Source organism: Entelurus aequoreus, linkage group LG08 (genome assembly GCF_033978785.1).
Source record: "Entelurus aequoreus isolate RoL-2023_Sb linkage group LG08, RoL_Eaeq_v1.1, whole genome shotgun sequence".
Taxonomy (NCBI): domain Eukaryota; kingdom Metazoa; phylum Chordata; class Actinopteri; order Syngnathiformes; family Syngnathidae; genus Entelurus; species Entelurus aequoreus.
In genome coordinates this window covers 5,385,241-5,407,491 of record NC_084738.1, presented here as the reverse complement: position 1 = coordinate 5,407,491, position 22,251 = coordinate 5,385,241, and the positions used below count along the sequence as shown (strand labels likewise).

General features: G+C 35.3%; 1 protein-coding gene across 4 annotated transcripts in view; it reads right to left on the bottom strand.

The window, feature by feature from the left end:
- Nucleotides 1-22,251, bottom strand: part of LOC133655332 (proteasome activator complex subunit 4B-like) — a 128,855-nt gene that overhangs the window by 27,318 nt on the left and 79,286 nt on the right. For all 4 annotated transcript variants that reach the window (XM_062055367.1, XM_062055368.1, XM_062055370.1 and 1 more), the window contains 9 exons: nucleotides 20,671-20,737; nucleotides 20,332-20,457; nucleotides 20,107-20,259; nucleotides 19,912-20,016; nucleotides 17,609-17,700; nucleotides 17,376-17,507; nucleotides 14,912-15,117; nucleotides 5,149-5,234; nucleotides 4,742-4,870 (listed from right to left, as the gene is read on the bottom strand). In XM_062055367.1, the coding sequence (XP_061911351.1) occupies nucleotides 4,742-4,870; nucleotides 5,149-5,234; nucleotides 14,912-15,117; nucleotides 17,376-17,507; nucleotides 17,609-17,700; nucleotides 19,912-20,016; nucleotides 20,107-20,259; nucleotides 20,332-20,457; nucleotides 20,671-20,737 (1,096 nt within the window). The remainder of the gene's footprint in view (nucleotides 1-4,741; nucleotides 4,871-5,148; nucleotides 5,235-14,911; nucleotides 15,118-17,375; nucleotides 17,508-17,608; nucleotides 17,701-19,911; nucleotides 20,017-20,106; nucleotides 20,260-20,331; nucleotides 20,458-20,670; nucleotides 20,738-22,251) is intronic.

Below are 22,251 nucleotides of genomic sequence, written 5' to 3'. Positions count from 1 at the left end.
CACAGGAGCATCAGTAAAGCTAGCGACTATAAAGAGAAGTTGATGAAAAACTAGACTTTTTGAGGAAGTAACTGCTCTTTTTTTAAAGGTATTTTGACAATATGGTCACTAATTGTCTTGCCTGCAATGATACACCAAATATATACTTTATATATTATTTTAACTACCGCTAAAAACTTTCTAAAATATTCTCCCTTCCAATAAAACTAACCTTTATTACAGTTCCTTTAGCTTTAATCCGGTATTTGTACATACCGTATTTTTTGGACTATAAGTCGCAGTTTTTTTGCGACTTATGTGTGAAATGATTAACACATTAGCGTAAAATATCAACTAATATTATTGATGTCATTGACGTAAGAGACTAGACGTATAAGATTTCATGGGATTTAGCGATTAGGAGTGACAGATTGTTTGGTAAACGTATAGCATGTTCTATATGTTATAGTTATTTGAATGACTCTTACCATAATATGTTACGTTAACATACCAGTTGGTTATTTATGCCTCATATAACGTACACTTATTCAGCCTGTTGTTCACTATTCTTTACACATTTTAAATTGTCTATTCTTGCTGTTGGCTTTTATCAAATACATTTCCCCCAAAAATGCGACTTATACTCCAGTGCGACTTATATATGTTTTTTTCCTTCTTTATTATGCATTTTCGGCCGATGCGACTTATACTCCGGAGCGACTTATAGTCCGAAAAATACGGTAGTTAACGACATTTAGACATCACTTCTAAGACTTAGGAAAGCCATTTTGTACCAGGGTTTGACTCTTTGAGCACCTAACGAATCCGTTCGATTACGATTACTGGGGTGATGATTCGATTCAGGATCAATTCAACACAAATCTCGATTCAAACCGTTTCTTGCAATTTATAATTTGGTATAATAATTATTCAAAGCAGGTTACAGGTTAGGAAAGCCCCTTGTGGTTGCATGGAGATATTTTTTTAAATGGATTCTTATAAAATAATGTAAAAAAAAATACATTGCATATATAACTTCTAATTTCAATGCGTTTTCTTTATTTTCATGACTACCGTATTTTTTGGAGTATAAGTTGCTCCGGAGTATAAGTCGCACCGGCCGAAAATGCATAATAAAGAAGGAAAAAAACATATAAGTCGCATTTTTTGGGGAAATGTATTTGATAAAAGCCAACAGCAAGAATAGACATTTGAAAGGCAATTTAAAATGTCTAAAGAATAGTGAACAACAGGCTGAATAAGTGTACGTTATATGAGGCATAAATAACCAACTGGTATGTTAACGTAACATATTATGGTAAGAGTCATTCAAATAACTATAACATATAGAACATGCTATACGTTTACCAAACAATCTGTCACTCCTAATCGCTAAATCCCATGAAATCTTATACGTCTAGTCTCTTACGTCAATGACATCAATAATATTATACGATATTTTACTAGAATGTGTTCATCATTTCACACATAAGTCGCTCCTGATTATAAGTCGCAAACTATGAAAAAAACTGTGACTTATAGTCCGAAAAATACGGTAAATATTATTTTAACTACCGCTAAAAACGTCCAAAAATATTCTCCCTTCCAATAAAACTAACCTTTATTACAGTTCCTTTAGCTTTAACCCGGTATTTATACATAGTTAACGCCATTTAGACATCACTTCTAAGACTTAGGAAAGCCATTTTGTACCAGGGTGTGACTCTTTGAGCACTTAACGAATACGTACGATTACGATTACTGGGGTGATGACTCGATTCAGGATCAATTCAACACAAATCTCGATTCAAACCGTTTCTCGCAATGCATAATTTGTAGGGATGTCCGATAATATCGGACTGCCGATATATCGGCCGATAAATGCTTTAAAATGTAATATCGGAAATAATCGGTATCGGTTTCAAAAAGTAAAATGTATGACTTTTTAAAATGCTGCTGTGTACACGGACGTAGGGAGAAGTACAGAGCGCCAATAAACCTTAAAGGCACTGCCTTTGCGTGCCGGCCCAGTCACATAATATCTACGGCTTTTCACACACACAAGTGAATGCAAGGCATACTTGGTCAACAGCCATACAGGTCACACTGAGGGTGGCCGTATAAAAACCCCTAACACTGTTACAAATATGCGCCACACTGTGAACCCACATGACAAACACATTTCGGGAGAACGTCCGCACCGTAACACAACATAAACACAACAGAACAAATACCCAGAACCCCTTGCAGCACTAACTCTTCCGGGACGCTACAATATACACCCCCCGCCTCAACCCCACTCTCGCCAACCCCGCCCACTAGAGATGTCGTAATTAGATGACCATAATAACTAATTAGATGACCATAGTAACTAGAGATGTCCGATAATATTGGCCTGCCGATATTATTGGCCGATATATGCGTTAAAATGTAATATCGGAAATTATCGGTATCGTTTTTTTTATTATCGGTATCGTTTTTTTTAATTTTTTTTTTATTTATTAAATCCACATAAAAAACACAAGATACACTTACAATTAGTGCACCAACCCAAAAAACCTCCCTCCCCCATTTACACTCATTCACACAAAAGGGTTGTTTCTTTCTGTTATCAATATTCTGCTTCCTACATTATATATCAATATATATCAATACAGTCTGCAAGGGATACAGTCCGTAAGCACACATGATTGTGCGTGCTGCTGCTCCACTAATAGTACTAACCTTTAACACTTCATTTTACTCATTTTCATTCATTACTAGTTTCTATGTAACTGTTTTTATATTGTTTTACTTTCTTTTTTATTCAAGAAAATGTTTTTAATTTATTTATCTTACTTTACTAATTTTTTTAAAAAGTACCTTATCTTCACCATACCTGGTTGTCCAAATTAGGCATAATAATGTGTTAATTCCACGACTGCATATATCGGTTGATATCGGTATCGGTTGATATCAGTATCGGTAATTAAAGAGTTGGACAATATCGGAATATCGGATATCGGCAAAAAGCCATTATCGGACTCCCCTACCGCCCACCTCAACCTCCTCATGCTCTCTCAGGGAGAGCATGTCCCAAATTCCAAGCTGCTGTTTTGAGGCATGTTAAAAAAAAGAATGTACTTTGTGACTTCAATAATAAATATGGCAGTGCCATGTTGGCATTTTTTTCCATAACTTGAGTTGATTTATTTTTGAAAACCTTGTTACATTGTTTAATGCATCCAGCGGGGCATCACAACAAAATTAGGCATAATAATGTGTTCATTCCACGACTGTATATATCGGTATCGGTTGATATCGGAATCGGTAATTAAGAGTTGGACAATATCGGAATATCGGATATCGGCAAAAAAGCTATTATCAGACATCTCTGCAAGATAGTGTTTTACATTTAGAGCAGGGGTCACCAACGCGGTGCCCGCGGGCACCAGGTAGCCCGTAAGGACCAGATGAGTAGCCCACTGGCCTGTTCTAAAAATAGCTCAAATAGCAGCACTTACCAGTGAGCTGCCTCTATTTTTTAAATTGTATTTATTTACTAGCAAGCTGGTCTCGCTTTGCCCGACATTTTTAATTCTAAGAGAGACAAAACTCAAATAGAATTTGAAAATCCAAGAAAATATTTTAAAGACTTGGTCTTCACTTGTTTAAATAAATTCATTAATTTTTTTTACTTTGCTTCTTATAACTTTCAGAAAGACAATTTTAGAGAAAAAAATACAACTTTAAAAATGATTTTAGGATTTTTAAACACATATACCTTTTTACCTTTTAAATTCCTTCCTCTTCTTTCCTGACATTTATTTTCTTTATTGTAAAGAATAATACATACATTTTAATTTAATTCTTTATTTTAGCTTCTGTTTTTTCGACGAAGAATATTTGTGAAATATTTCTTCAAACTTATTATGATTAAAATTCAAAAAAATTATTCTGGCAAATCTAGAAAATCTGTAGAATCAAATTTAAATCTTATTTCAAAGTATTTTGAATTTCTTTTAAAATTTTTGTTCTGGAAAATCTAGAAGAAATAATGATTTGTCTTTGTTAGAAATATAGCTTGGTCTAATTTGTTATATATTCTAACAAAGTGCAGATTGGATTTTAACCTATTTAAAACATGTCATCCAAATTCTAAAATTAATGTTAATCAGGAAAAATTACTAATGATGTTCCATAAATTATTTTTTTAATTTTTTCAAAAACATTCGAATTAGCTAGTTTTTCTCTTCTTCTTTTCGGTTGAATTTTGAATTTTAAAGAGTCGAAATTGAAGATAAACTATGTTTCAAAATTTAATTGTCATTTTTTTCGTGTTTTCTCCTCTTTTAAACCGTTCAATTAAGTGTAAATATCATTAATTATTAATAATAACATAGAGTTAAAGGTAAATTGAGCAAATTGGCTATTTCTGGCAATTTATTTAAGTGTGTATCAAACTGGTAGCCCTTCGCATTAATCACTACCCAAGAAGTAGCTCTTGCTTTCAAAAAGGTTGGTGACCCCTGATATAGAGAAAAAATCCTAATATGACCCCTTTAACGCGCCTTATAATCCGGTGTGCCCTATGGTCGGAAAAATACGGTACTTAAGAGCACCTTGACAATGAAGTTACTGTCCTCCTCTGTGTAAATTATGAATGCTCCTTCAATTACAGCTGACAGGCTGCCTTTCAATCACGTCCGGATTGTTTTATTCCAAATATTGACTGCGGTGGCGTGCAAAGGCAAAATAATAGGAGTATATGTGCGAGTGTGACCTCTTCCAGAGCTGCCAAAACAAGAGCGATGTGCTGAGGATAGAGCAGGCCCTGGGACATCAGAGAGAGGCACGTGCGAGCGTCCTGCTTCATCTCATCATAACTCTCATCAATCTCCACCGGGGCAATCTGCAGGGAGAGAGAGAGAGAGGGAGAGAGAGAGAGAGAGGTGAAGAAAGAAAAGGTAGGACGACAGCAGCTTTGCAGCGTTTTGACTAAATGAAAAGAGAAATGGAGTTTAAGGGCCAAGTAAGATGGAGAGGCTAATAATGCTGCGTCGGGACCCCGTGTGTGTGTGTGTGTGTGTGTGTGTGTGTGTGTGTGTGTGTGTGCGTGTGTGCGTGTGTGCGTGTGTGCGTGTGTGCGTGTGTGTGTGTGTGTGTGTGTGTGTGTGTGTGTGTGGTTACTTTGAAGAGCAGAGGCAGGAGTTGAAGCTGCTGCTGAACTGGAGTGGTGAAAGTTCGCCCGGCACTTGCCATCAACCATTTTAAGACTGAAAAAAAAAAAGTGCACATAAATAGGGCAACGCAATGAAAAGTTATTGTGCTTGTGCCAATAAATAATAACGACAACGGTGACCTTACTGTGTGGCTCTTTGGCGGCAGCACCAGCACAGTATTTATCACCATTAGACTATGTATCATCATTTGCTATCAACAATTGAGATAATTAAGGGACTTTAACACACTTTTTTTTTTATAGCTGATATTCTATATTTTGTGGGACTTCATGCAAAACACTACTCAAAGAGCCTCTAGGTCAGGAGTCACCAACCTTTTTGAAAGCAAGAGCTACTTCTTGGGTAGTGATTAATGCGAAGGGCTACCAGTTTGATACACACTTCAATAAATTGCCAGAAATAGCCAATTTGCTCAATTTAACTTTAACTCTATGTTATTATTAATAATTAATGATATTTACACTTAATTGAACGGTTTAAAAGAGGAGAAAACACGAAAAAAATGACAATACAATTTTGAAACATAGTTTATCTTCAATTTCGACTCTTTAAAATTCAAAATTCAACCGAAAAAAAGAAGAGAAAAACAAGCTAATTCGATTCTTTTTGAAAAAATTAAAATAAAATTTTTTGGAACATCATTAGTAATTTTTCATGACTAAGATTAATTTTAGAATTTGGATGACATGTTTTAAATAGGTTAAAATCCAATCTGCACTTTGTTAGAATATATAACAAATTGGACCAAGCTATATTTCTAACAAAGACAAATCATTATTTCTTCTAGATTTTCCAGAACAAAAATTTTAAAAGAAATTCAAAAGACTTTGAAATAAGATTTAAATTTGATTCTACAGATTTTCTAGAATCATTTTAATCATAATAAGTTTGAAGAAATATTTCACAAATATTCTTCGTCGAAAAAACAGAAGCTACAATGAAGAATTAAATTAAAATGTATTCATTATTCTTTACAATAAAAAAAATACATTTACTTGAACATTGATTTAAATTGTCAGGAAAGAAGAGGAAGGAATTTAAAAGGTAAAAAGGTATATGTGTTTAAAAATCCTAAAATCATTTTTAAGGTTGTATTTTTTCTCTAAAATTGTCTTTCTGAAAGTTATAAGAAGCAAAGTAAAAAAAATAATGAATTTATTTAAACAAGTGAAGACCAAGTCTTTCAAATATTTTCTTGGATTTTCAAATTCTATTTGAGTTTTGTCTCTCTTAGAATTAAAAATGTCGGGCAAAGTGAGACCAGCTTGCTAGTAAATAAATACCATTTAAAAAATAGAGGCAGCTCACTGGTAAGTGCTGCTATTTGAGCTATTTTTAGAACAGGCCAGCGGGCTACTCATCTGGTCCTTACGGGCTACCTGGTGCCCGCGGGCACCGCGTTGGTGACCCCTGCTCTATGTCATATGTCTTTAACTGGGGGTCTGTGACTCCTAGGGGATGCACAGGGCTACTGCTACTTAATTCGACTTTTTTTTTTTAATGTTTTATATCTTACACAATTTTTCCACAAATGTCTATAAATACACTCAATACACTGCACTAACTGACATCTAATTTGAAAATCCAAGAAAATATTTTAAAGACTTGGTCTTCACTTGTTTAAATAAATTCATTAATTTTTTTACTTTGCTTCTTATAACTTTCAGAAAGACAATTTTAGAGAAAAAATACAACCATAAAAATGATTTTACGATTTTTAAACATGTATACTTTTTTACCTTTTAAATTCCTTCCTCTTCTTTCCTGACAATTTAAATCAATGTTCAAGTACATTTATTTGTTTTATTGTAAACAATAATAAATACATTTTAATTTAATTCTTCATTGTAGCTTCTGTTTTTTCGACGAAGAATATTTGTGAAATATTTCTTCAAACTTATTATGATTAAAATTCAAAAAAATTATTCTGGCAAATCTAGAAAATCTGTAGAATCAAATTTAAATCTTATTTCAAAGTCTTTTGAATTTCTTTTAAAAATTTTGTTCTGGAAAATCTAGAAGAAATAATGATTTGTCTTTGTTAGAAATATAGCTTGGTCCATCCATCCATCCATCCATCCATCTTCTACCGCTTATTCCCTTTGGGGTCGCGGGGGCGCTGGAGCCTATCTCAGCTACAATCGGGCGGAAGGCGGGGTACACCCTGGACAAGTCGCCACCTCATCGCTTGGTCCAATTTGTTATATATTCTAACAAAGTGCAGATTGGATTTTAACCTATTTAAAACATGTCATCAAAATTCTAAAATTAATCTTAATCAGGAAAAATTACTAATGATGTTCCATAAATTATTTTTTTAATTTTTTCAAAAAGATTCGAGTTAGCTAGTTTTTCTCTTCTTTGTTTCGGTTGAATTTTGAATTTTAAAGAGTCGAAATTCAAGATAAACTATGTTTCAAAATTTAATTTTCATTTTTTTTTCGTGTTTTCTCCTCTTTTAAACCATTCAATTAAGTGTAAATATCATTAATTATTAATAATAACATAGAGTTAAAGGTAAATTGAGCAAATTGGCTATTTCTGGCAATTTATTTAAGTGTGTATCAAACTGGTAGCCCTTCGCATTAATCAGTACCCAAGAAGTAGCTCTTGCTTTCAAAAAGGTTGGTGACCCCTGATATAGCTCATCAAATCTCAGCAACAAGCTGTAATATCTTACTGAGATCATTTAGGAGCAAAACACTTAAAACAAGTAAAACACTCTAACATAAAATCTGCTTAGTGAGAATAATTATCTTATCAGACAGAAAATAAGCAAATATCACCCTTATTTGAGATAATCAATCTTACTTAGGTTTCAGTTTTTGCAGTGTATATAATGCAGTAACAGACACGTTCATAACAATCTGTAATATACAGAATATTTACCCTATTTTGGTCATTTTAATTAGTGCCAGAGCTAATTCCTCGTTTCCATAGCGGCGCACCTCTGACTTCTGGCAAGAAATGCATGTTCCTATTTCCAAAAACAAAGTGTGTCTTCTAATCATGGCCGATTCGGACGACTATTTTTGGACAAGTGAGGATTCACAACCTTATCTTTTTGAATCTGAATATAGGGAGGATGAACTACTGCTTCTAGAAGCCAGCATGAAGGAAGGGTGAGACGTGGGAGCAGACGGAAGCCGAGAGAGTGAAGTGGAAGTCACTTTGGCGCTATAAATGTGGAATTTGAAGCCATGCTATTTCGACATAAATGAAGTGCTTACCCAAATAAACCGGGAAAAAAAACAATAAATGTCCATCGAGCGAGTCACACTTTATATTGATCACGATACACGCAGCACGTCATGCATGTATCATGACAAGACATGACGAGCTGTGTACAAACAAAACATGAAATGCGGGCTAATACTTTACAGGTACTGTAATATGATTGGTCATGTTTTCAGTCAGTACAGATTGGTGTTGTATCGCATTGTGTTGTGCATTACAAGCTCAAATGCGGTTCATGTTGACGCGGCTGCTAGCTTATCTCTTGCTGTGGTTAGCTTTTACGGCTAAAACCATAGCACGCTGAAAAAGAGTTCCTCGGTGTTACAATAACAATGTTGCTACAGTTTGGTTATTATACAGGTACACAAACATTAACGAAGTTTTAGTGACAGTTTTTGAATTCATTTTTAAAGTGATTTAGACGTAAAATTGATTGCTCCTATTAGCTGCATTGCTAGCCGCCAAGAACGAGACGATTTTTACAAGTTAGAATTAGAGATGTCTGATAATTGCTTTTTTGCCGATATCCGATATTGTCCAACTCTTAATTACCAATTCCGATATCAACCGATACCGATATATACAGTCGTGGAATCAACACATTATTATGCCTAATTTTGTTGTGATGCATTACACAATGTAACAAGGTTTTCCAAAATAAATCAACTGAAGTTATGGAAAAAAGTGCCAACATGGCACTGCCATATTTATTATTGAAGTCACAAAGTGCATTATTTTTTTTTAACATGCCTCAAAACAGCAGCTTGGAATTTGGGACATGCTCTCCCTGAGAGAGCATGAGGAGGTTGAGGTGGGCGGGGTTGAGGTGTGTGGTTTAGGAGGTTGCGGGGGGTGTATATTGTAGCGTCCCGGAAGAGTTAGTGCTGCAAGGGGTTCTGGGTATTTGTTGTGTTGTGTTTATGTTGTGTTACGGTGCGGATGTTCTCCCGAAATGTGTTTGTCATTCTTGTTTGGTGTGGGTTCACAGTGTGGCGCATATTTGTAACAGTGTTAAAGTTGTTTATACGGACACCCTCAGTGTGACCTGTATGGCTGTTGACCAAGTATGCTTTGCATTCACTTGTGTGTGTGAATAGCCGTAGATATTATGTGACTGGACCGGCACGCAAAGGCAGTGCCTTTAAGGTTTATTGGCGCTCTGTACTTCTCCCTACGTCCGTGTACACGGCGGCCTTTTAAAAAGTCATACATTTTACTTTTTGAAACCGATACCGATAATTTCGAAATCGATACCGATAATTTCCGATATTACATTTCAAAGCATTTATCGGCCGATGATATCGGCAGTCCGATATTATCGGACATCCCTAGTTAGAATGCAAAACAAAAAAAACCTTTTGTCTTCTTGTCTCTCATAATGATTGTGAACGATAGGCAAAATTCCCCCAAAAAGTGCAGTTCCCCTTCAATGCTTTCTGTCACACGCAGGGTTCTCACAGGAATGATGTTAAAACCCTACATACTCATTTTGGGGGTCCTTAACACTGAAAAATGCTCAAGACTCCTTCACTGCTGAGGTTTTTGTACAGTGGAACCTTGGTTTAAGGATGGAATAAAAAGATGCTTTGATAAAGGAATGCTTCATTCACCCATTGTGGGCCTGCAGCTCATTAATAAATGATAAATGGGTTATACTTGTATAGCACTTTTCTACCTTCAAGGTACTCAAAGCGCTTTGACAGTATTTCCACATTCACACACTGATGGAGGGAGCTGCCATGCAAGGCGCTAACCAGCAGCTATCAGGAGCAAGGGTGAAGTGTCTTGCCCAAGGACACAACGGACGTGACTAGGATGGTAGAAGGTGGGGATTGAACCCCAGTAACCAGCAACCCTCCCATTGCTGGCACGGCCACTCTACCAACTTCGCCACGCCGCCCCTTCATCATTCCTGCTCACCCATTGGACGGGCTGATCGCTCTCTACTTTGTGCTTTGAAAGTGTTTTCAGCCTTTCTACAGCATTTACCAAGTTTTTCCAGCTCAATACGAGACTAAAGAAAGCAATGAACAACCGATTTGAAACATTGAAGTATACAGTGTTGTCGACACTGCCTTCTCCTCTCCGCCTTCCATCCGCTGCATGAAAAGAAGATTCACCGACGAGGTAAAGTGGATTTTATTTTTTTATTGCCAATGATGGTAGCGACCGGGCTATTAAAGTTAAGGAGCTGTGTGATTTCAACCTGACTGCACCACACGGCTAGTGACAGTGTGTGCGCGTGTCGGCAGGGCAACTATAAATGAGGCCTTTTTTTTTTTTTTTTACTTCGTTATTAAATAAATACTAGATCACACCCCTTTGCTATGTTTGTTGGATATATAGTACTGTATAGCACTTTATATTGGGTTCAAAGTGTACAAACTTCTACTAAAATATGGATTTTTGTTGAGAACGGAACCCATGTTTCATATTTACTAGGGGTGTGAATCTTTGGGCACCTAACGATTCGATCCGATTCCGATTCCTGGGGTGACAATTTGATTTAGAATCGATTATCGATTTAACACGATTATCGATTCCAACCGATTTTTGCAATATATTATTTGTAGGGATGTCCGATAATATCGGCCTGCCGATATTATCGGCCGATAAATGCGTTAAAACGTAATATCGGAAATTATCGGTATCGGTTTTTTTTATTATCGATATCGTTTTTTTTTTTTTTTTTTTTTTTTAATTAAATCAACATAAAAAACACAAGATACACTTACAGTTAATGCACCAACCCAAAAAACCTCCCTCCTCATTCACACAAAAGGGTTGTTTCTTTCTGTTATTAATATTCTGGTTCCTACATTATATATCAATATATATCAATACAGTCTGCAAGGGATACAGTCCGTAAGCACACATGATTGTGCGTGCTGCTGCTCCACTAATAGTACTAACCTTTAACAGTTAATTTTACTCATTTTCATTCATTACTAGTTTCTATGCAACTGTTTTTATATTGTTGTACTTTCTTTTTTATTCAAGAAAATGTTTTTAATTTATTTATCTTATTTTATTTTATAATTTCTTTTTAAAAGTACCTTATCTTCACCATACCTGGTTGTCCAAATTAGACATAATAATGTGTTAATTCCACGACTGTATATATCGGTTGATATCGGTATCGGTTGATATCGGTATCGGTAATTAAAGAGTTGGACAATATCGGAATATCGGATATCGGCAAAAAGCCATTATCGGACATCCCTAATTATTTGGTATAATAATTACTAGAGATGTCCGATAATATCGGACTGCCGATACTATCGGCTGATAAACGCTTTAAAATGTAATATCGGAAATTATCGGTATCGGTTTCAAAATTATCGGTATCGGTTTCAAAAAGTAAAATTCATGACTTTAAAAGGCCGCTGTGTACACGGACGTAGGGAGAAGTACAGAGCGCCAATAAACCTTAAAGGCACTGCCTTTGCGTGCCGACCCAGTCACATAATATCTACGGCTTTTCACACACACAAGTGAATGCAAGGCATACTTGGTCAATAGCCATACAGGTAGGGATGATACTCGAAACCGGTTTTCTCGGTTGTTCGATAAGAAAAGAACCGAGTCCTCGGACTCGAATCCCTTTTTGAGAACCGGTACCCGTTATCGAGACCACTATAGTAAAGAAAAAGAGTTGATTCTTTATTCGAATCCGTCCCGACCAGAAATGCTCCGTGGGACATCACAAGAAATGACGTCACGTAGCTCAGTCATTAGGCGCAGATAGTGAAAGCAGGAAAACAATGGACGGGAAAAAGCGCTCCAAGGTGTAATAAAGTTCAAAACAAAAGCTATAATCCATCGAATAATTTTACTGAGAGATTTGAGCAGGGTAAAACACATGACCAACACTTTTACCACCAACCGGAAACATAGCAACCAGGCTAGCAACGCACCTCCTTTACGGCAGCTGTCGCAACGTTCTTAAAGCAACCGCAGCACATACATATATATACAACACTGCAGCACATACATATATATACAACACTGCAGCACATACATATATATACAACACTGCAGCACATACATATATATACAACATATCTCCCTTTTTGAACTTTTGTTTTTCACACTGTATATGTGTTGTCTGTCTAATTATAAATAATGCAGACGAGGCGTGTTGGCTGACTTCTTGACGTTTACTTTCACAGCGTGGCAACATGCAACACTTTTCGGGGCTACCGCGCATGCTCGTCACTCCCGTTGCATGCTGGGTAGTGCAGTTGTTATATTCCCTAGCTCATAACATCTTTCCCGCTATAAAGAAATAATGTTAACTCAATAAAGTGTATTTCTTTTTTTAGCTTTAACTTTTCATTTTTTAGCATTGTAACCACATTTGCAAACAACTTTTCTCTTCATAGAATTTTCTTTCAATAAAGAAATAAAGTGCAAAAATGTCAAAGCATCATAACAAACAGTTATGTTCCAATAGCAGCAGAAGTGCACTTTTTGGAGAGCTGTATTATTTTCAGTTTTGTGCCCAAGGGACTGATTTTATTTAACACTATATTATTATTTATACACCTATAGTGATCACAGAGACAGCTTGTTTTTGTGTTACTGTATATATTTGTTTCTCTGAAAAATCCCACTTAATATACTTTGGGTAACAACAGTCAATATTTATTTTTTTTATTTAATTTTTTCAGGTGAGTAACAGTCAATATGTATTTATTTATTAGATTTTATTTTTGTATTATATAACAAAAGTGAGCTTTTGTTAAACCAAATATTGCGTGTTTTTTTCCATATACAACAACCTATCTGGACTCCATAAGAGAATCGATAAGGAATCGGTTCGATAAGAGGATTCGATAATAGACTCGAACTCGATAATTCCTTATCAAACATCATCCCTACATACAGGTCACACTGAGGGTGGCCGTATAAACAACTTTAACACTGTTACAAATATGCGCCACACTGTGAACCCACACCAAACAAGAATGACAAACACATTTCGGGAGAACATCCGCACCGTAACACAACATAAACACAACAGAACAAATACCCAGAACCCCTTGCAGCACTAACTTTTCCGGGACGCATGTCCCAAATTCCAAGCTGCTGTTTTGAGGCATGTTAAAAAAAATAATGCACTTTGTGACTTCAATAATAAATATGGCAGTGCCATGTTGGCATTTTTTTCCATAACTTGAGTTGATTTGTTTTGGAAAAAACTTGTTACATTGTTTAATGCATCACAACAAAATTAGGCATAATAATGTGTTAATTCCATGACTGTATATATCGGTATCGGTTGATATCGGAATCGGTAATTAAGAGTTGGACAATATCGAAATATCGGATATTGGCAAAAAAGCCATTATCGGTCATCTCTAAAAATTACATAAAACAGGTTACAGGTTAGGAGAGCTCCTTCTGTTTGCATGGAGAGGAACATATTTTTAAAAATGTATTCTTATTAGGGCTGCAACAACTAATCGATAAAATCGATTATTAAAATAGTTGCCGATTAATTTAGTCATCGATTCGTTGGATCTATGCTATGCGCATGCACAGAGGTTTTTATTTTATATTTATTTTTTATTAAAATCATTTTTAATTTTTTTAAATAAACCTTTATTTATAAACTGCAACATTTACAAACAGCTGAGAAACAATAATAAAAATAAGTATGGTGCCAGTATGCTGTTTTTTTTCAATAAAATACCGGATAGAAATGTAGTTTGTCTCTTTTATCCGACTATTAAATCGATTAATCGAAGTAATAATCGACACATTAATCGATTACCAAATTAATCGTTAGTTGCAGCCCTAATTCTTATAGCAATTTTTATGTATTTATTCATCTCCTTTTATTATATGAATCGATTTAGAATCGGGATGCATAAAAATTACGTTTCGGTTGTGAATCGATTTTTTTGTGCAACTCTTATATTTACATTGCTTACGGACACATTTGCTTCACTATAAGAACTTTTCTAATCACATAACCTGCTCAAGAACTAATTAAGTTTATAAATCAAGATTCCACTGTATGTGCTGGGGAAAAAAACACTCATCGCTTTAAACAGAACGTATGCACCGGATTTTGCCTGTTGACCCCCATTTAAATATCACTAGTCTATGTGCTCAAAATGACTTATTTTTATTTACTACTACCATTGTCTTTTTATCATTTGTATCCAATAGTCCGTATTAAATCAGGTGTGAAAAGAGTGCTGTACATTTTCAGTCATAGATAGTCAAATCTAGATGATTATGGCCAAAAAGGAGGCCAACAAAGCAATGTGGTCTATTTTTAAAGTGAGCACGATTAGTAAACTCCTGCAGACTGCAGAACTTTAAAGCTAAAACGAGCCACTTTCTCCCGTATGCCTGCGACTCCTTTCAGGAAGGTTCACACCTGACTACCTTTTTTAAGCAAAGGAAGATCAATATTGTGTACGTTGCACAGTTTGTAAGCACAGCATCGGCATTCTGACCCGTTTTGAGCAGCTTGACAGCCTGGGTGTGCTCGTCCTCCGTCTCCGGGGTGTTCTCCTCGTGCACGTGGTTGCGGATCTCCGCCTCTGACGTGAGGGGCTTGAGCCGCTCTAGGACCCGAGTGACGAAGTCTGCCACGTGGGGGGAGGAGGTGGGCTGCGTGTGGGGCAGGGCCACGTCCATCATGAAGATATAGGTCAGCACACTGGAGGGAGGGACAAAGAGTCAAATAATACATCAATCAATCAATCAAGAAGGTGAGATTCAAATAAACCAGCAACATTTTCTTCCAAAGTCTCACACTCCTCTGCCAAAAATGACAAAATAGTCATTATAATTAAACCATTTAAATTTTTGTTACAGGTTACAAAACCTCCTTTTGGTTGCTGACGTATACGTGCAGAAATAAGAATGTGTATGACCTGGAAAACGCTATTTACATTTTTTATAAAAAAATATCTTTAAAAATTCTAAAACGATTTAGAATTTAAATTACTATGTGGATGGATGTAAAGCGATTTTATTTTTAGTATGTGTTTATGTATGTATACTGTATATACAAACACACACAATACATATAATATATACTGTATATACACTGTACATATATCTATGTATGTATATACCATATATATATATATATATATATATATATATATATATATATATATATATATATATATATATATATATATATATATATATATATATGAGGGCTGCAACTAACGATTAATTTTATAATCGATTAATCTGTCGATTATTACTTCAATTAATTGATTAATAATCGGATAAAAGAGACAAACTACATTTCTATCCTTTCCAGTATTTTATTGAAAAAAACAGCATACTGGCACCACACTTATTTTGATTATTGTTTCTCAGCTGTTTGTACATGTTGCAGTTTATAAATAAAGGTTTATTTAAAAAATTAAAAAATAATAAAAAATTTTTTTTTTTTTTTTTTTTTTTTTTTTAAAAGCCATAGCATAGATCCAACAAATCGATGACCAATTTAATCGGCAACTATTTTTATAATCGAGTTTAATCGATTTAATCGATTAGTTGTTGCAGCCCTAATATATATATATATATATATATATATATATATATATATATTAGGGCTGCAACAACTATGCATCTATATATATATATATATATATATATATATATATATATATATATATATATATATATATATATATATATATATATATATATATATATATATACATATATATATATATTTAATCGATTAGTTGTTGCAGCCCTAATATATATATATATATATATATATATATATATATATATATATATATATTAGGGCTGCAACAACTAATCAATCAATTAAATATATATATATATATATATATATATATATATATATATATATATATATATATATATATATATATTAGGGCTGCAACAACTAATCAATCAATTAAATATATATATATATATATATATAGATGCATACACACATTTTTATGTATTTATATATGAATATATCTATATATATACACACATCTACAGTACATACACATACTGTATATATATACATACATATATACTGTATATGTGTATATAGGTAGATATATTTATATATAAATACATAAATATATGTGTGTACGTACATATAATACATATTTATACACAAATATACAGTATACAGTATATATACATACACAGTATGTGAATGTATATATATATATATATATATGTATGTATATATATATACATATATATATATATATATATATATATATATATATATATATATATATATATAGCGAAAGAGAGGGAAAGAGAAAATGCAAATAAATACTTATTAGTATTATACTAATACTTGCATATTTATTTTTTTTTAATTAAAAATAATATATTCTACTACAAATATTAATATTTTAATCCAATATAAACTATAAATATTGTTTAATGATAAACAAATGTTTAATAATGAAATAGTGCTCCTGCACCATCAATAAAACTAATAACACAGTTGTCCCTCCTTTAATGGCTTAATTGGTTCCATACCCGACGGCGATAAATAATACATTCATGCGAAGTAGGAATTATTATCATTTTTAATATATCTAATATTATTACAGTTCGACCATAAAAAAAACTGTCTATGACCCTCTAAATCCGTTTTATGTTATTATAGTCACTTTTACACTTGTTTCATCAAATATAGTAGACACAATAATAGTAAATAAGACCTATACTGTACAGCGAAATAGATTCGCACACACAAAAAATACTGACAATGATTTTTAAATAAATATATTTTGAAAAAAAGACAATATTTAACCAAAAGAGGACTATTAAAATTATGTCGATACAAACTGATAATGATAATAACACTGACTGTATTGTGTAATAATGCTAATGAATTGATAATTACTAATATTATTGAATGTTTTTATTCACTCGTGCAGTAAAGTAGAAGACATCTATTCATCCCACCTGCCGATGCGCTCCCGCACATTCTTGTACACCTGCGTGAGTTTGGGTTCCAGGTAAGCCAGCAGCCTGTGCAGCAGTTGTGACACCCGCCATTGCTGCTGGGCCAGCCCCCCTTGAAGCACGTACAGCAGACTGACAAGCGGGACGACAGCAGACGGTGAGATATTGAGGAGGTAGTTGTGTTAGTGCGACTTTCAGACACAACCGCTCAGGTTAGTGCGGCGCAAACTCACCTGGCATCTCGGAAGGAGCTTCCCTCGCCGATGAGCGGGCTTTCCATCAGGAGCTCAAGGAGCCAGTGGAGCTTCCTGGGGTCGCGCCCCTCCTATTGGTACACCGTCCATTTGGGAACAATATTACTATACAAGTTTTATTTTTACATCAGCAACAAACTGCACCTTTTGTTTGTTTTTAACTCCACTTGTGTGAAGAGATTTTATTTAACAAGGGAGCGGGGGAAATGTGTGTGGGTGTGCGCGTGGCCTTCCAGTGTCCAGGTTAGTGTTAGGACAACACCCTATTATGGGACTTTGTACCGTATTTTCCGGACCATAGGGCGCACCGGATTATAAGGCGCACTGCCGATGAACGGTCTATTTTCGATCTTTTTTCATATATAAGGCGCACCGGATTATAAGGTGCATTAAAGGCCTACTGAAAGCCACTACTAGCGACCACGCAGTCTGATAGTTTATATATCAATGATGAAATCTTAACATTGCAACACATGCCAATACGGCCGGGTTAACTTATAAAGTGACATTTTAAAATTCCCGCCACACTTCCGGTTGAAAAACTCCTTTGGATATGATTTATGCGCGTGATGTCACAAAATCCACGGAAGTGGTTGGACCCCATCGGACCCGATAGAAAAGCCTCTTGTTTTCTTCCACAAAATTCCACAGTATTCTGGACATCTGTGTTGGTGAATCTTTTGCAATTTGTTTCATGAACAATGGAGGCTGCAACGAAGAACGTTGTAGGTGGGATGGATCGGTGTATTAGCGGCTAAGTACAATACTTACAGCAACACAACAAGGACTACTTACTACGCCTAGCCGATGCTTGCCGCCAAACCCACGGATGAAGTCCTTCGTCGCGCCGTCAATCGCTGGAACGCAGGTGAGCACGGCTGTTGATGGGAAGTCGAGGGCTGGCTGGCGTAGGTGGAGCGCTAATGTTTTATCATAGTTCTGTGAGGTCCGGTTGCTAAGTGGCTAAATTAGCCTTAGCGTCGTTAGCAACAGCATTTTTAAGCCTTACCAGGCTGAGAATTTTTAACCGTGTAGTTACATGTACATGGTTTAATAGTATTGTTGATCTTCTGTCTATCCTTCCAGTCAGGGGTTTATTTATTTTGTTTCTATCTTCATTTGAGAACGATGCTAGCACGTTAGCTCAGACGGGAAAAAGCGCTCCAAGGTGTAATAAAGTTCAAAACAAAAGCTATAATCCATCGAATAACTTTACTGAGAGATTTGAGCAGGGTAAAACACATGAAGAACACTTTTACGACCAACCGGAAACATAGCAACCAGGCTAGCAACGCACCTCCTTTACGGCAGCTGGCGCAACGTTCTTAAAGCAACCGCAGCACATACATATATATACAACACATCTCCCTTTTTGAACTTTTGTTTTTCTTTCCTTGTAAACGTTACAAAATCACACTGTATATGTGTTGTCTGTCTAATTATAAATAATGCAGACGAGGCGTGTTGGCTGAGTTCTTGACGTTTACTTTCACAGCATGCTCGTCACTCCCGTTGCATGCTGGGTAGTGTAGTTGTTATATTCCCTAGCTCATAACATCTTTCCCCATATAAGGAAATAATGTTAACTCAAAGTGTATTTCTTCTTTTGGCTTTAACTTTTCATTTTTTTAGCATTGTAACCACATTTGCAAACAACTTTTCTCTTCATAGAATTTTCTGTCAATAAAGAAATAAAGTGCAAAAATGTCAAAGCATCATGACAAACAGTTTTGTCAAATAGCAGCAGAATTGCACTTTTTGGAAAGCTGTATTATTTTCAGTTTTGTGCCCAAGGGACTGATTTTATTTAACACTATATTATTATTTATACACCTATAGTGATCACAGAGACAGCTTGTTTTTGTGTTACTGTATATATTTGTTTCTCTGAAAAAATCCCACTTAATATACTTTGGGTAACAGTCAATATTTATTTATTTTTTTAGGGGGGTAACAGTCAATATTTATTTATTTATTAGATTAAATTGTTTTCTTTTTTAACAAAAGTGAGCTTTTGTTAAACCAAATATTGTGTGTTTTTTTCCATATACAACAACCTATCTGGACTCCATAAGAGAATCGATAAGGAATCGGTTCGATAAGAGGATTCGATAATAGACTCGAACTCGATAATTTCTTATCAAACATCATCCCTAGTTTTGAGGGAAAAAAATGATTTTAAGTGTGCCTTATAGTGCGGAAAATACGGTATTCAAAATAGTGTAAAAACACTATAATATGGGACCTAGAAGAACGTGTGTACTGTATGTGAGCAGACTCACGCATGCAGTGGCGATGCAGGTACCCCAATCGGTGAAGGTTTCCATGGTGATGTTGGTCAAGGCCGTGCTGATCAGCGGGCACAGAAGATGCCATAATCTATCCACCTGCACACCAAACAATAATGGAGACTTTATTAATATTGACGTTTCTCATCAACAGTGCCCTTCATTCTTTTCTGCGTGTGTTTCAAGTACCTTGCTGAAACTCCACAGTTTGCTGCCTCTGATGAGCCCGGCCGTGATTTCGCAGAGACAGCGCTGCGAGCTCTCGTGGGGGTCAGCGGCCAGCTGCTCCAGGTGAGGCCACAGGAGCGGCAGGAAGACGTCGCCATAGTTACGAAAGAGGCCCTATGAATCGAGAAGGAGCGAGCGCGTCGTGACGGGCTCGTGGCCGACGATGACGAGCAAAGAGAGTCGTACCTTGAAGAGACAAAAGCGTCGTGGGTTGAAGCTGTCTTTTCCTTTGCGGTCCTCTAAAGAAAGAAACTCTATAAGCTGCTCGATGAACTCCGGGTCAGAGAAATATTCAGAGATGATCTTTTCGGCCTAAATGATGAAAACATATATTGAAACAGGGATGCGATGCTTTTGGAATAGCTGTGTGTGTGTGTGTGTGTGTGTGTGTGTGTGTGTGTGTGTGTGTGTGTGTGTGTGTGTGTGTGTGTGTGTGTGTGTGTGTGTGTGTGTGTGTGTGTGTGTGTGTGTGTGTGTGTGTGTGTGTGTGTGTGTGTGTGTGTGTGTGTGTGTGTGTGATCATACTTCGCTCATCTCCTCATAGGGCAGGTCATCTTTAAGCTTTTCCGAAGGTGCATAGATCATCATTTCTCTGCAAAGGCACAAAGAAAGGGGGTGATTGTGATGTGAAATTAAACATCACTTATTACGCACCAATAGTTTGCATTAAAAATATTGAAGGAATATATATGCAGTGTTTCCCACACATTCATTTATTTGTGGCGGCCCGCCACGAAAGAATTACGTCCGCCACAAATTAAAAAAATTAAAAAAATTAAAAATGTTTTTTATTTTTATTTTATTTTTTTTGTCCTGTCCAGCTTCTCAGGCAAATCATATAGTTGATGTAGATGCCCATATAGGCTGTTCACATTTACTTTACAAAAGAGAAGTGTAGGATACTTCTCTTGTTGCCTTATTTGTATTTGACCACTACTGTTTTCTGTTTATTTGTTACTGACTGTGGCAGGACACCTCTGCCTCTGTTTCACTTTATGTTGCTGGTAAATAATATGGTTGTAGTAGTAGGCTAAAGTTAAATTATTTAGTATGCACTAATTAAAGGGGCAGAGCTTTGAGACATTTTAGCTTTTATATTTTATAAGATATATTTTTTGTAAGAACCACAATTAATAAATATATTCCAATGAATAACTTATTGTTCAAATCTGTATATAAATATGTACATAAAGTGTTGTAATTATATTGTAAAATGGATGGATGGATGGACGTTTAAAACAAAACTGTTATTATTAATTAGTAAGTATACATTTTTTTAGCCTTTTTAGAGAAAATCATATCATTGTAGTAAATTATGCAAATTACTCGATGATGTCATGGTGACCACGCCCCCACCGCCACAGGTATCTTGGCAGTTTATGGGAAACACTGCTATGATACAATAAATGAAACCATTACAAAAATAATCTCCAAAATGTGAAACGGATACCGTATTTTTCGGACTATAAGTCGCAGTTTTTTTCATAGTTTGGCTGGGGGTGGGACTTATACTCAGGAGCGACTTATGTGTGAAATTATTAACACATTAGCGTAAAATATCAAATAATATTATTGATGTCATTGACGTAAGAGACTAGACGTATAAGATTTCATGGGATTTAGCGATTAGGAGTGACAGATTGTTTGGTAAACGTATAGCATGTTCTATATGTTATAGTTATTTGAATGACTCTTACCATAATATGTTACGTTAACATACCAGTTGGTTATTTATGCCTCATATAACGTACACTTATTCAGCCTGTTGTTCACTATTCTTTACACATTTTAAATTGCCTTTCAAATGTCTATTCTTGCTGTTGGCTTTTATCAAATACATTTCCCCAAAAATGCGACTTATACTCCAGTGCGACTTATATATGATTTTTTTCCTTCTTTATTATGCATTTTCGGCCGGTGCGACTTATACTCCGGAGCGACTTATAGTCCGAAAAATACGGTAAAAGCTAATTCACCAGTTATTTGTTTGAAGCTCATTTTAAAATGTTTGTGGGTGTTGGGGGGTGGGAGAATAAATATGAATGTTATATATGTATGTATACATATTAGGGATGTCCGATAATGGCTTTTTGCCGATATCCGATA